Here is a 13,267-nt window from a genome sequence, read left to right on the forward strand (position 1 = left end):
GATTCATCTAGAGCAGGGGTCACCAATGTGGTGCCCACGGGTGACCCCTGATCTAGAGGATTCAGCTAGTTTGTTTGTAAATGGAGAAATTGCATCCATCCAACATATCTTGCTAGCAAATGCTTTTATCTGTGGTGAACACACTTAAAATCATTTATGGAACCAAGAAAAGAAGGCTTATAATTGATCTTCGTCCACCATGGATATGATAGAAGAAGAAACGATAGACTATGTTGTCATTTCTCCAATCTCAAGAACGTTTTTTGGGACTGGGGGCGTGACCTATAGTACACATGCGTAGTAGAAATCAGCATGCCTGACGCTGCCAAAAAGTCAGACGGGATGTAGACACGTTCTGCAACTAATGGGATGCCCAATCAAACAAAGAACTTGCATTTTAAACGGTGTTTTGCTGCCATTTGTCCGTGTAGCGTCCAAGCAGGACCGTAACTTCCTGTTTACACTGGCGTCTCACACAACGAACCAATCAAACTTCTTCTTGGGATTGATTGGCGCGTGGCACCACAGGACTTCTTGCAGCCATTGGCTGCCGAAAGAAAGCGAAAAGTACCGAGTAGCGACGATGCAACGTATTGAAGAAAAAGTATGCTTTTGTTTGGAAAATATGGTAGTATCAAGTAAAAAAAAAAAAAAAAACTCAAATTAAAGAGTAAAATTAAAAGCAGAAATATTAAAGTAGAAATATCAAGTAAGACTTTAGTATGCAACACTGTACTCCATGTACTTGATGACAATCATACCAAAAACATCATCAATCATGCATGCCATCATTATTTCTAGACTAATTCAAAGGAAATCATGTGACGAATTAAAACAGTAATGTTAAGTACACGAGACGGGTAGTGTGAAGTACTGTAATGTACGTAATGTAGAGTAAGTATGTAGAGATGATGACTGAAAGGCATACATGAACATTTGAGCTTAAACTGACCTTTATTGAAGACGGAATTGTTGCCAAAGACACCATCACCACAGACGCCATCTTTCTGTTTTGCTGTTATGATTTCTCAACTATTGATTATAGTTAGCGTTTGCATTTCTCACCTGCAGTTTTTTTGTTGCAGGTGGCAGCATTTAGTTGAAGAAGAATAGACAATTGAAGAAATAAGTCATAGCAAAACAGGAAGGTGGTGTCTGTGTTAATGGTGTCTTTGGCAACAATCCTGTCTTCCAGGAAGGTCAAAGTAAGCTTAGATGTTCACGTATCCCTTTCAGTCATCATTTCTATGCATTTGCAAATGCTTTATGCACGTCAAACTATGAATGTAAAACATTAAAATGAGTTTATGTTGACATTTTTGAGGCGTGACTGTGTTAGCAAGCAAAACCCTACTTAGTTAACCATTCATGATGTCATAGACTGGCAATAGAGCTGACTTCTGCTTCCTGTTTCCACATATTAGCAGGCTAATAGGAGGATAACAAGGATAAAAATACGTCATGTAAGCACATTATTTACACAAGATGCGTACCATATTGCTATGCTAACTAGAAAATGTGACCAGGTTTTATTTGTCATATTCAACCATGGATGACAAGTTGGTCAAATCAACGTTAAATAACAACAACATCCTGGCAGGACTCATTTACCTCAACGTAAACGTCACAGCCAACAGTAAAAAAGGAATAGCTAGCACACGCTCAGCATCCTGCTTTGCCAAGGTTTCTTTTAATGATTTTTCCTGTGCAACATTCAAGTATGCGGACAGACGTTAGCGTTGAGAAAGACAATCAGTAGCAAAGAGTTAGAAAACACCACACATGGTAAACACACAAAGCCACCTTTGGCTAGAAAAATAGATACGGCGCTCAAGCGATCATCTCTTTCTTCAAAGTCGACACAGTGGAACATGTTTATATTCACTATATTCACGTGTCCCCCCCCCCACAGGCCTACTCACCTTGACATAAGCAAAAGTAGCCATGGCTTCCACATTTACGTATACGTTTGTCCACACATGTCAGAAGTGGGAAGAAATGTTTTTCCTCCATTTCACAGTTCAGCTAGCTAGCTAGCTAGCTACATGCAGCTAGCTAGCTTGCTGCTGCGCTCCTTTCCCGTCTTCATCCAATCACCATCAAGCTTTCATACATGCGCTCATTTGTCTTTTTACTTTGCACTGAACAGGAAGTCAGCAGTGATGTTGCCGCTTAGTGACGCTGAACAACACACGGCAACATAAACCTTTTAATCCAAACGCGCACAACCCCGTTTGTCGACAAAAGCCCTCCACGCCAACTTAAGCGGGAACTTTTTATCAACAACAACAACAACAACAACACAGTGAACTTGGTCCACTTAAGCGGGCTGTCGACTCAAGTGCGTTTTCAACCTAAATGGGTTGTCGACACAAACAGGCTGTCAACTCAAGCCAGTTTTCAACATCAACAGCCTGTCGACATAAACAGGTTGCCAACTTAAGCAGATGACAACTTAAACGAGTTGTGGCTGTCAACATAAACGGGTTGTCGACATACACAGATTGGCGACTTAAGCAGTTGTCAACTCAAGCATTTTTCAACATCAATGGGCTGTCAACATAAACAGGTCTTTGACTTAAGCAGGTGATTACATAGGAGTGTTTGACTTTAGTGGTTGTTGACATAAATGGGTTGTCGACCCGAGCGGGTTTTTCCCAACATAAATTGGCGACACAAACAGGTTATCAACATCAACTGGCTGTGGACATAAAGGGGTGCCACTGTCGGCCGGAATGAGCAGAGGGTCTGAGAAGGTAAAAGGCCTTTGGTTTTTGTGAAAACGTACAAAAAGGAGGATCCATAAAAAGTCTGCCGCCACAAGCTGATATCGGTGAAAAGCAGCTTTTTCCACAGGTTTGTTTTTCAAAATAAAAGCGACCATCAGGTGTCGCTTCCGCGGGCCAGCCAGCGGCGGGCGTGGTATGCCAGCACCACAAGGAGCATCTCAGAGGTGCTGCTGAGGGCCACGATGAAAGGCGCCTGGGACGCAAAGTCCGCCTCCACGCGGCGAAAGGACAGCTGCATGACGGCGAGCGCCAGCAGGCTGTTCTGGACGCCCACCTCGATGCTCACAGTCTTCCTCTGCGCGGGGGTCAGGCCCGCCCACTTAGCCAGGACCGCCCCGACCGCCAGGCCCAGAAAAGGCACAGTCAGCCCCGCCGCCACGATCTGGGGCCTGACGTGGGCCAGGATGGACGCGCCCATCCGGTAAGCCATGAAGATGCCGCCCACGATGAGCACGAAGCTGAAGGGCCTGATGAGTCCAAGCAGGACCCGCGTGAGGGCGGGCAGGCGCAGCTTCACCATCATGCCCAGAGATATGGGGATGGCGATGAAGAGCAGGGTGACCAGGATCTTCACAAAGGGCACGTGCAGGGCGGCGTGCACCCCCAGCAAGCGGCCGTACAGCGCCGACGACAGCGGCATGGCAGCAGCCGCCACCACCGTGGAGACCAGCGTCATGGAGATGGCCAGCGTCACGTCTCCCCCGAGCAGAAGGCTGTACAGGTACCCCCCGCCGCCCCCGGGGGCGGAGCAGGTGATGACCAGGCCCAAGGAGAGCGCTTTGGGCAGGACGGCCAGCCGGGACACGCAGTAGGCATACAAGGGCATGACCAGGAACTGAGCCAGCACCCCCAGGAGCAGAGGAACCGGGCTCTTCAGCAAAACCTTCAGCACCTCCACCTCCACCTTGCAACCAAAGGCACACTTGTTAATGAAGATGAGGGGCAACAAGGCAAACAGAACCGGGTTCTCTGAGAAATGGGCGAGGCCGCCCGACTGGATGGATCGTGCGCCGTCGTCGCTCCCGGGTGCCACGACGATGGAGTAATCCGTCCTCTCCTCGATCACCACGGCCGCGGAATCCCGGTCCACGTCCAGGAGCTGAATCTGAAGCTGAGCCTGGCCGGGGAAACCCGAGCGGATGCCGATGACGTAGCTCTTGGCGGGCCCTGCGTGGCCGCCGTCCGTCACGTTGAGGATGGCGAGGACCTCCGGGTCTAAGGAGCGCACCTTCACAGTCTGACGGTCCCTCCCGCCGGCCTCCGGGCTCCGGTACAGGCTGGACACCACAATCACGCCGTTGGTGTTTTCAGGAAACTCGAACTCCTGCGAGGAACCGTCCCCGATGATGATGTACCGGTACCGGCTGCCCGCCAGCCTGCTCCCGTCGACGGTTTGGTTTCCGGCGGCCGACGCCCGGTCCGCTTGTCCGGTAAGCAGCAAGAGGCAGCATACTTGAAATAACGTCCTCATTGTTCAACGTTACTCCACAGCGGCAAACCTTCTCGTTGTCGTCTCCGGTACCAAACAAGAGCCTGCTGGCTCCACATCTCGCCTGGAATCCATTTTGTTTTTAAAACGGAACCGAAACACCACCCCGCCCTGTCCCGGACAGGAAACACTCACACACGTTGGTCGACCAACACTAGTCTTTGTTCACACTTCGACCAACGCAAAGTGGAAGCAGCAAAAGCACCGCTAGCACAGCTAGCTCGGTTAGCTTGCTGATAAAATGACAGCGGGAAATTTGGGGAGGAATGCTCCCAACGTCGATAATGTCGATAACAGCGGTAGGCTCAGTGTCAACACAGGAGTAACCATATTCATGGTTTTGCTCTCTTTTATGTTTATTTTCACAAATATATGCGTGGGTGTTATTCTGATTATGATAATCCAAAAATTTAAGGCGTAATTGTTCGAGAAAAAAAAGATCAATATCGGCAATACGGCGCCTGTATCAAATTGATACACTCATGTGCAGGTCCCACCTCCCCTACGTAATCGGTATGGGTGGATATCTATCCACCGTCGACAGTGTCGCTCTCTTCTGCTATTGGTTGAGGAAGACGGCGAGCTGACGCTTCCACTGGATAACGCTGGACTGCTCCGGAGGCAGTCAAAGCGGAAAGCCAAGGCGACACAGGAAGTGGCTGGATTGAGCTACAAGATAAAGGTTTTCCTGTAATCATTCATTTGTTGTTCACTACTGCTCATCGCGACGGATGAGTTTGTATTAAAAAGATCAATCTTACCAATAGACTGCTTTGGTAAACAAATGAAACTCTGTTTTATTTTGGAATGCAGTGAACTGTATGCCAGCTACATGTTGGCATTGTCGTAGCTTTACTGATACTTTTGACTTGAAATTTCACCACTGTGAGATGATTTAATGATTTTGTCATGGTTATGACGACAAAGGGCAGGACATTCGTTGCACAATATACTGTATCAACACTCAGCAAAAACATAAACACAACACTTTTGTTTTTGCCCCCAATGGTGATATTGTGGATGTGGAACAAGTTTGACACCTTTAGTTCATCTCATAAAAAATGGGAGCAAAAACAAAAGCGTTGCGTTTGTATTTTTGTTGAGTGTAATTACAACAATGTCCCAGTGTAACGGATGCCAGCCTGTGAGGCTGTGCAAGTATACGTTGGTAAACTGAACACGCAGTCGACAACCTGGGCTTTTAGCGGTGTTGTCAGCGCTCTCGCCGCCCATTACGAAGGTTCTGTAGTCAAGCCCCGGTGCGGGCAGTGCGAAACAGGGAGGGTTACACCAACATTAAGAAATATTGCAATTATTTTTTTCATACATTTGTTTAAGTTAGATCAAATTCAATAGTGCAACATATTGGTCGCAGCACGTCAACGAGGCGCTGTTGATGCTTTTTTAGAAGGTCTGATAGGCCAAATAGGGGAATCCCATTATTAGCTGCCTGGTGCTAACAGTTTACGATGCACAGAAAACACTTTGTTGTACTTCAGCGTCTTTTAGCTCCTAGTTCTTTTATAGCTACCACTAATTGTACAGTGGTGTGGAAAAGTGTGTGCCCCTTCCTGACGTCTTACTTTTGTGCATGTTTGTCCCACGTAAACGTTTCAGATCATCAACCAGATGTAAATATTAGCCAGTGACAACACAACTCAACACTTCATGCAGTTTTTAAATGAAACTTTTTATTATTAAGGGAAAAAAACATCCAAAGCTACATGGCCCTGTGTGAAAAAGTGATTGCCCCCCTTTTAAAACGTAACTGAGATGCATTGAGCTCTAACAGTGTGAAAAAGGTTCGACAGCCATTTCTAAAGCATTGGGACTCCAGCCAACCACCTTTCCAAAAAATCCCCAAATTGTTCCGAACTCCACAATATTTCCATGAAAAATGAACGGATGAGCGCCACCTTTCTCAAGAGGTCGCCATATTCCCTGTAAGTATTCCCACATCGTGTGTACAGCATTTCAGCATCCACATGTCATTTCTACACAAATCAGCTTCTCTGTAGATTCAACACAACATGTTTCTCTTTACATTTTGGCCTGTTTTTCGACTTTTCTTCTTCATTCATTTTCTCTGCCGCTTGTCCTCACCAGGGTGGGGGGGTGGGGTGGGGTATGCCCCAGCCGACTTCTGTGCGAGAGGCGGGCCAATGGCAGGGCACAAATACACAAACAAGCATTCACACTCGATGGATCATTTATCATCTCCAATGTTCTTAGAATGTGGTAGGAAGCCCGAGTACCCGGGGAACTTCATGCACGCACGCACGGGGAGAACATGCAAACCAAACTCCACAGAGACATGCCCGATGGGGATTCCAACCCAGATCTTCCACACCCCCCTGACCACCAGGCCATCGTGCGTCTTTCATTGGACTTGTAGAAAGTGCCGCAGGCCCATGAAAGTAATATGACAGGTTGGTGTCAGAATAGAGTTGAAAAAACAAGTTTGCTTTTGTGGAGGGCAGCCATGGGAGGGAGGGGGGTTAAGGGTAAGCAAACACCGCCCCCATCTTTGGGTTTGGGCCAAAGCAAGGAAGAAAGCTGGGGTGAAATGAGACACCCAGGAAAATTCACAGGGAAGAAAGAGAAATGAAGATACACCTGAGGGATATAGGCGCACATGTCAGGTAATCCAGTGTGTGTGTGTGTGTGTGTGTGTGTGCGTGAGTTGAGTACAAGTACAAGTACACAACGCCGTGCCACCACCATAAGCCTGTCTGGTTTGGCTCTCCGTTCCGTGGAAAACATGCCAAAGCTTCAATTAGCAGACAAAAATCAATCCACTTTTAAGAAAACAACAACGCCAAAACGCACAAAACACAAAACAATGCAGGCACATTTGGAAATGTTTGCACGACGCTTTCCACTTCTTTCTCAAAAAGGAAAGAAAACGTCAGAGTGACAGAAGATGAAATAATGAGGGGGGAATCATCGCCGTAGATGTGTACTTATGTAACTAAAGTACAACAGATTGCAGTACAGGGTTTATCGCTGGGGATCAGTTCTCTAAATAGCCTGCAATAAGTGAAATCAGCCAAGTAGCCAACTGTATTTGTTTCCAGTGATTCTGTATGTTTTAATACATGTGAGAACAAAGAAGTTTGTCACCTGAAGGGGGTCACTGCTAGCTTGTGTTTGGTTCGTGTACGCTGAGGCCGATTTCACCAAAGTTTCAAGGTAAGTCAAAAAAAGTGACATTGAAAGTGGGGTCCAGTCACCTCAGAACGACCTGAAATGTGCTCCTAACCACTCTTTGGAGGACTTTTGTAAATCTGACCCAGTGACCTTCTCGTACTGCAATCTGATCGGACGAGCGATTTTTGAGATTAAGTCCTGAACGCTCAGTCCTATCGGCTTGGAACCAATTTCTGCCTGCCAACGGTGCCACCCACGACTCCTATGACTTCCGGTTCCCGAGATACATCCTTTTTTCTAAGTCCCGCCCACTTCTGGAAGTGGAGAAAGTCGTGGGTGGTACGGTTGTGAAGCTCGGCAAAGCCTCATTCACCCCATACCTCCAACCCACACCCCAGCACCCTGGAATAGACTTTCCCCAACAGTTGGAACACATCCTTTTCCTTGTAATCTGTCCTGTATCTACTCCCTCACACCCTGACAGACAATAATAAGAATAATCGCAAAGATTTCAACGGGCGAAACAGCAAAAAGTGTCAATTCAATGTCCTAAAAACGAGTGGAAAACGGACAATGCTAAAAAAGGACAGTTTTTCTCCTTATGTCACACATTTACAGGTCAAGTTTCTTGTGAACCAGAGAGCTGATTTTTACACATCCATTTTATTCCACACTGGTGAACCAAAATAAATCAATCGATAATCAATGATCATCTCCCAAAGCACTTTGGAAAAGCTGTTTTGTCCTTTTAAAAGTCATCTTTGACATCTCATTGCAGGCCGGAAGCCAAGGAACCAAGATGCTCTTCATCATCCTCAAGTCTGGTGAACACTTTAATCATGGCAGGGTTGTCCAAACAAGGATACGCTCGTGTTATAGGTGTATTTTAGAATTATTCTTTCCCCTTTTTATTTAGTTCAATTGTATTTTTAGACAATTACATTAAAACAATCTGGGGGCACAAATGGCCCCGAGGCCGCACTTTGGACACCCCTGCTTTACAACACATCCTGGAAAGGTGGACCAAAAAGAAATGCCGACACAAAAAAATGGGACTTGCGCTGACAAGAGAAGGTTAAATGTAGCTGCATGGACTTTATGTATGTCATGTATTATTATTTCCATTGCATGGCGTCTAAACTGGGACAGGAAGTAGAAGGGCCAAGCATACATAGCAGCTCAGGGGTCTCCAGCAAGCTGCTGGTACAGCGATGGGGTGGCGGTAGGTCGGTGACGTCATCGTTCCCGTATTGCCTGTTTACATGGTGACAACAAGCCAGCGGTTTAAGATTTTCCCACTTAGGAAGCCGTTTTTAAAAAAACAGCAAGACCGTTTCAGGTCACCCGGAACGCCGTCCCCGCGTGAAGGAAGGCTGAAACAATAACATACCGTGCCGCTTTGGCCTGAAAACGTTTCTGTGTGGACAGCCGCTGAAATACGATGCAGACCCTCGTGGCTCTGTGGTGCAGAACATTAGTTCAGACAAGCCGCCGTTTCCGCCTGGACGCATTTGACTGCAACACACAACTTTCCGTGTGGAGGAGCTGTGAGTAAAAGGGCGTTTTGCATGAACTGCAAGCGGTAGGTACGTTTTCCAAGGTGACTGTGGTCGGTTTTCTCACGATGTTGACTTTGAATCAAATGGTGAAGCGTAATTGAGCACATAAATGTGTTCATAATGGAAGCTCTCTGTGGCAGCATGAGTGGGGTGTAAGCGAGGACTCTAGAGTTAAAGGAGTGGCGATTGGCATCCGCTTCCGTATTATGCCCTCGTGGGTTTGACCGCCATGATGGGGAGCCGAGTCCAGAAACTATGCATTGAAAACGTGTCCTCGACGCTCCAAAAGCAGTGGCGGAGCTACGGGGTGGCCACTCTACGGCCACTCCACTGGCCATCTAGACCATTCAGGGATCAGCTTATTGCCCCCCTTTTGTGAGGAATGGTCTCACCAATAAAAAAACGTCCGAGCGAGTGTGGAACCTTGGTTCGCGTCATTACTCGTTTCCAGAAGTTCTGACTCTCACCGAAACGGAATACTAACCTGTCATCCGTTGCAGAAAGCCAAAAATGTTAACACAAAACACGTTTTTATAGTTTTACAACTATAGTTTGACATTCGGAAAACCCGATAAAATGCTTCTAAAGACATATAAATGAAAGGGATAGGTGAACATATACGTAACATATACGAAGACGCCATCCTTGAGGACAGTTTCCAAAGACACGATGTGGCTGCGGGTTCAGCAACTGCCACATGCCCGTTTTTGAGTTATTGCTGGAATTCGGTGGCATTTCTCACCTCAACAACCCAAATTGGAGCCAAAGAACATTGCAAGTGGTTAATCTTGCTGTGTCTTAGGAGCAGCTAAGACACGAAGCAGCTTCGTGTTCACATTTTTGAGCGCCACTACCGGCTCAGGCTGCCATTTTGTTAGCTAGCTAATAGGATGCTAACAAGGAATGACGTTTTCTGATAATAAAAAAACCTCGTTTGGAATACACATGGATTCATGCACTGTGTGAATAAGATGACAAGACATGACATGTTCACAAAATGTACGCAAACTGAGGCAAAATGGTGCGTACATTTTTGACGTTAACCGAAAAACACATTAGCCGAGGCTCCGCTGTTCTACAGTCGCAAATTGAATGCGTCTTGGTAATGCCTTGTATTTGTATTTTTGTTCATTTTGCCATTTTCATGCTTGAAAATGCTTCATTTAGGCAAAAAAACCAATAACATTTGCTTAAATAGGTGCGCTTTTTGACAACTAATAGGCTGTATTCAATCCCAAAACAACATGACTCATTCATTGATGTGTTTTTGAAAAGCTGTGATCGGGTGAAGCTGTGAAGTTGGAAGCGCTAAGGCAGTGAGGGATGACTGTACCTCTGGTTTTGCTAGCTTTGAATATGCGGCTTGACTCGTGGTGTATGTAAAGGGAGTTCATATCTCGTGTGTATTTGTACAATTCTTTCATACCTATATCCTGTATGTCTCCAATATCATGAGTTTTTTTTAAACATACAAAACATCTCATGTTCCTGAGTACCACAGGGTGGCATCTGCATACCACCAGCGACTTTATCGCCATTTTACATTTGGCTTGTTTTTGTCCGCTTTTAAACACCACTAGTGTGCTTTAAAATACCAAAACCTTCAGTCAAGTGGCCAATCCATTAAAAAGTGAACACATCTTAACCGTTGTTGCATTTAAAGTTGATATTCATTTGAATTAAATTTTTAAATGGTGATTTGGTGGGTTCGATGATGCGTGGCTCTAGAAGACACCCCAAATTAGCAGCGTCATCTTGTTTTTCCCCTGACTCTTTGCTGCCCCCCAGTGGTAGGAAAAAACAATGCAGCCTTTAAGATGTGGGGGTTTAAAAAAAGCATTATATTGTGTAAATATTCAAATAACTGGAAACACAAGTGCGCGCGCGTGCGGGGGGGTGGGGGGGGTGTAACTCCTCTCCATAAATAGATCCAAAAGTGCACGGAAGTAGAAAAATACCTCTGAATTCGTTTTTGAAAAATATGATTGAAGTGAGGTGAAAGCAGGATGATTGTGCAAGCTAAAGGACCCATGGTTCCAGGATGTAGTCCGATCCGCTCCCTTGTCTACGCTCGTGAGAAGAAGCAGGAGGTGAGCACACTTGAGAAGCACACTAAGTATGTGAATGAACGATCATTCTGTATACAGAGTGCAGTGTGTCGTGTTCAGTATCAGCAGTCTTCTTCTACGGTGTTGGTTCTTCAGTGCTCCCACACAACATGAGGCCAAAGCAAAAGAAATCCTACAAGTCCATCCCGCAACGTTGTGTGTCACATTTTCAACCCAGGATGCTGAATAAAGCATGAAGTCAAAGCAAAACAAATCCGACAGCTCCGTCCCACAACGTTGTGTGTCACCTTTTCCACTCGGGACATTGAACAAAACATGACGTCGAATCAAAAGTCCATCCCACAACGTTGTGTGTCATCTTGTTCACTCAGATTGATTAGAAAGGTTTTTTTTGTCGGTTTTGTTCCTTTTTCGCATTTTTATCCCCAAAATACTTTTCTTACAAAAGTGTCAGTGGTGAAGATGTTGAGAAAAATATAAACTCTCTCCACGTGGTCTCATCCAGTGGACTGCCGGTCCCCTTGGCATGGTCTGGAAGCGCCATCACGGGCACGTCTCCTTGCATCCCTCCAGCAGTGTGTGTGTGTGTGTGTGTGTGTGTTGGAGGGGGAGGGCGGCCCTTTAGAAGCCCTCTATATGACAGTAGGCCTCCAGGCTGGAGAAGAGGATATAGAGGAACCACAGGCTGAAAAAGAAGCCCGAAGTGGCCAGTCTGTGCCCGCGCGGGCCCCCCAGCTCCCCCCCGATGTGAGCGCGGCGCCGGTACAGCAGCACCGACACAGCCAGGAAGGCGAAGATGGTGAAGAGCGTTACGGAGAAGGCCAGCGAGCCGGCCTCCACCACGAAGGGCTTGCCTTTGCTGTGCCAGTAGATGGCCGCCACCGACCATGCCACACCGATGCCCAGGAACACGTTGACGGCGTTGCTGCCCGTCACGTTCCCGATGGAGGCGTCGGCATACGTGTCCTGCACCGCCGCCACCTTGCTGGCAAACGTGTCTGTGGACAGATGGACAGAATACTGGGTGCGTTTGCGGGGCAAGCGTGTCTGGGGGGTTGACACGATACAACACAGCTGCCACGACACGGAAACCAGGATGCTTCCTCTCGTTATGGATCCATTTCCATGTTAACAAACCTATCAAATATCAGAATAAGAGCTGATATCTGGCAACTTGGTGGTAACTTCTTCCAAGAATAGCTACAGCGTCGCATTGCCAAACAATGGCACTCTTATGCGCCATCATTGTTGTATTTGTCCAAGCCAAGGTACGTTCAGTTGTAGCAGGCATTCACATGAACAGGAAGGGTGCTCTCATCCTGGTTTCCGTGACTGGACGTGCTTAGCAAGGGGGAGGGTATTGAGGTGACTTTGAGAAAGACAAGGCACGAAACTAAACCACGAAATGGAAGAAAACGACTAAACATCAATGACAACATGAAATGAAACCTGAGAAAAACTAATCAACATAAGGAAATGAAGGCAAACTCGTAAAGTGGAGCAGCACAGCCAAGTTGTAACTTGAAGTATTCAAGTAGTAAAGTATTACATCAACTCAAATGTCACGTACGTGTGATTTTTCTTGTACTACTTTGAGCTTCTCGTACTTTGATTTGCTCAACAAGAAAGTCGCCAGACGTTCATGTGAAGGAGTGCGTTGTCACGTTACGGTCTGCTGGCATCGGGGCCCACGGGGGTGGACACGTTGTTTTGAAGGTACTTCAAAGGTCAGCAGGCAAATGTGCGGCAAAAAAGGCGACGCGACGGTTGAATGTGACATGCGACTTCTTTTTACGCTTGAAAAACACCTGGCCCGGACACAGTTTGACCCCGGGACGGACTGTTTCTATTGCACGTCTTCTCACCTGGGACGGACGTGCCGAGCGCCACAAAGACCACGGCGGTCACTGAGTCCTTCAGGCCGACGGTGCAGCCGAAGTGCGACGCCAGGTCGCCGATGACGGCGGTCAGCAGGCCGATGATGATGATGGACACCACGAAGCACGCCCAGCCGTTCAGGTAGTCGGTGGGCGGCACGCAGGCGAACGCCACCTTCCAGAACACCGTCAGGAAGTGCATGACGTAATCGAAGCAGGACGGAAGACGCTCCTCGCCCGCCTCGTCCTCGTCCTCGTCTGGAACAACAACACTGAATGAGATGCCGTACGTAGACAATCTTTGAGTAGCTAGCTTCCTAAAAACAGCACAGTG

The 13,267-nt window shown here is 46.9% G+C and overlaps 2 protein-coding genes across 9 annotated transcripts in view; both read right to left on the reverse strand.

Annotated features, from left to right (window-relative positions):
- Positions 1-1,668: 1,668 nt before the first annotated feature.
- slc10a3 (solute carrier family 10 member 3) lies at positions 1,669-4,558 on the reverse strand. The gene has a single exon (XM_054796079.1). It carries the CDS (start codon positions 4,258-4,260, stop codon positions 2,884-2,886), a length of 1,377 nt encoding a protein of 458 aa, XP_054652054.1. The 5' UTR covers positions 4,261-4,558; the 3' UTR covers positions 1,669-2,883.
- A 1,266-nt stretch (positions 4,559-5,824) lies between these two features.
- slc8a3 (solute carrier family 8 member 3) overlaps positions 5,825-13,267 on the reverse strand; it is a 75,757-nt gene continuing 68,314 nt past the window's right edge. For 3 of the 8 annotated variants that reach the window (XM_054796056.1, XM_054796057.1, XM_054796054.1), the window contains 2 exons: positions 12,922-13,191; positions 5,826-12,054 (listed from right to left, as the gene is read on the reverse strand). In XM_054796056.1, the coding sequence (XP_054652031.1) occupies positions 11,678-12,054; positions 12,922-13,191 (647 nt within the window). In that variant the 3' untranslated portion in view covers positions 5,826-11,677. Of the gene's footprint in view, positions 12,055-12,921; positions 13,192-13,267 lie in introns of all 8 variants that reach the window. The other 5 variants (XM_054796060.1, XM_054796062.1, XM_054796061.1 and 2 more) reach the window with 3 other exon arrangements.

This window comes from Dunckerocampus dactyliophorus, chromosome 13 (genome assembly GCF_027744805.1).
Source record: "Dunckerocampus dactyliophorus isolate RoL2022-P2 chromosome 13, RoL_Ddac_1.1, whole genome shotgun sequence".
NCBI lineage: Eukaryota > Metazoa > Chordata > Actinopteri > Syngnathiformes > Syngnathidae > Dunckerocampus > Dunckerocampus dactyliophorus.

Coding starts and splice junctions, on each gene's coding strand:
- slc10a3 (XM_054796079.1), bottom strand. CDS start 4,260: ATGAGGACGTTATTTCAAGTATGCTGCCTCTTGCTGCTTACCGGACAA.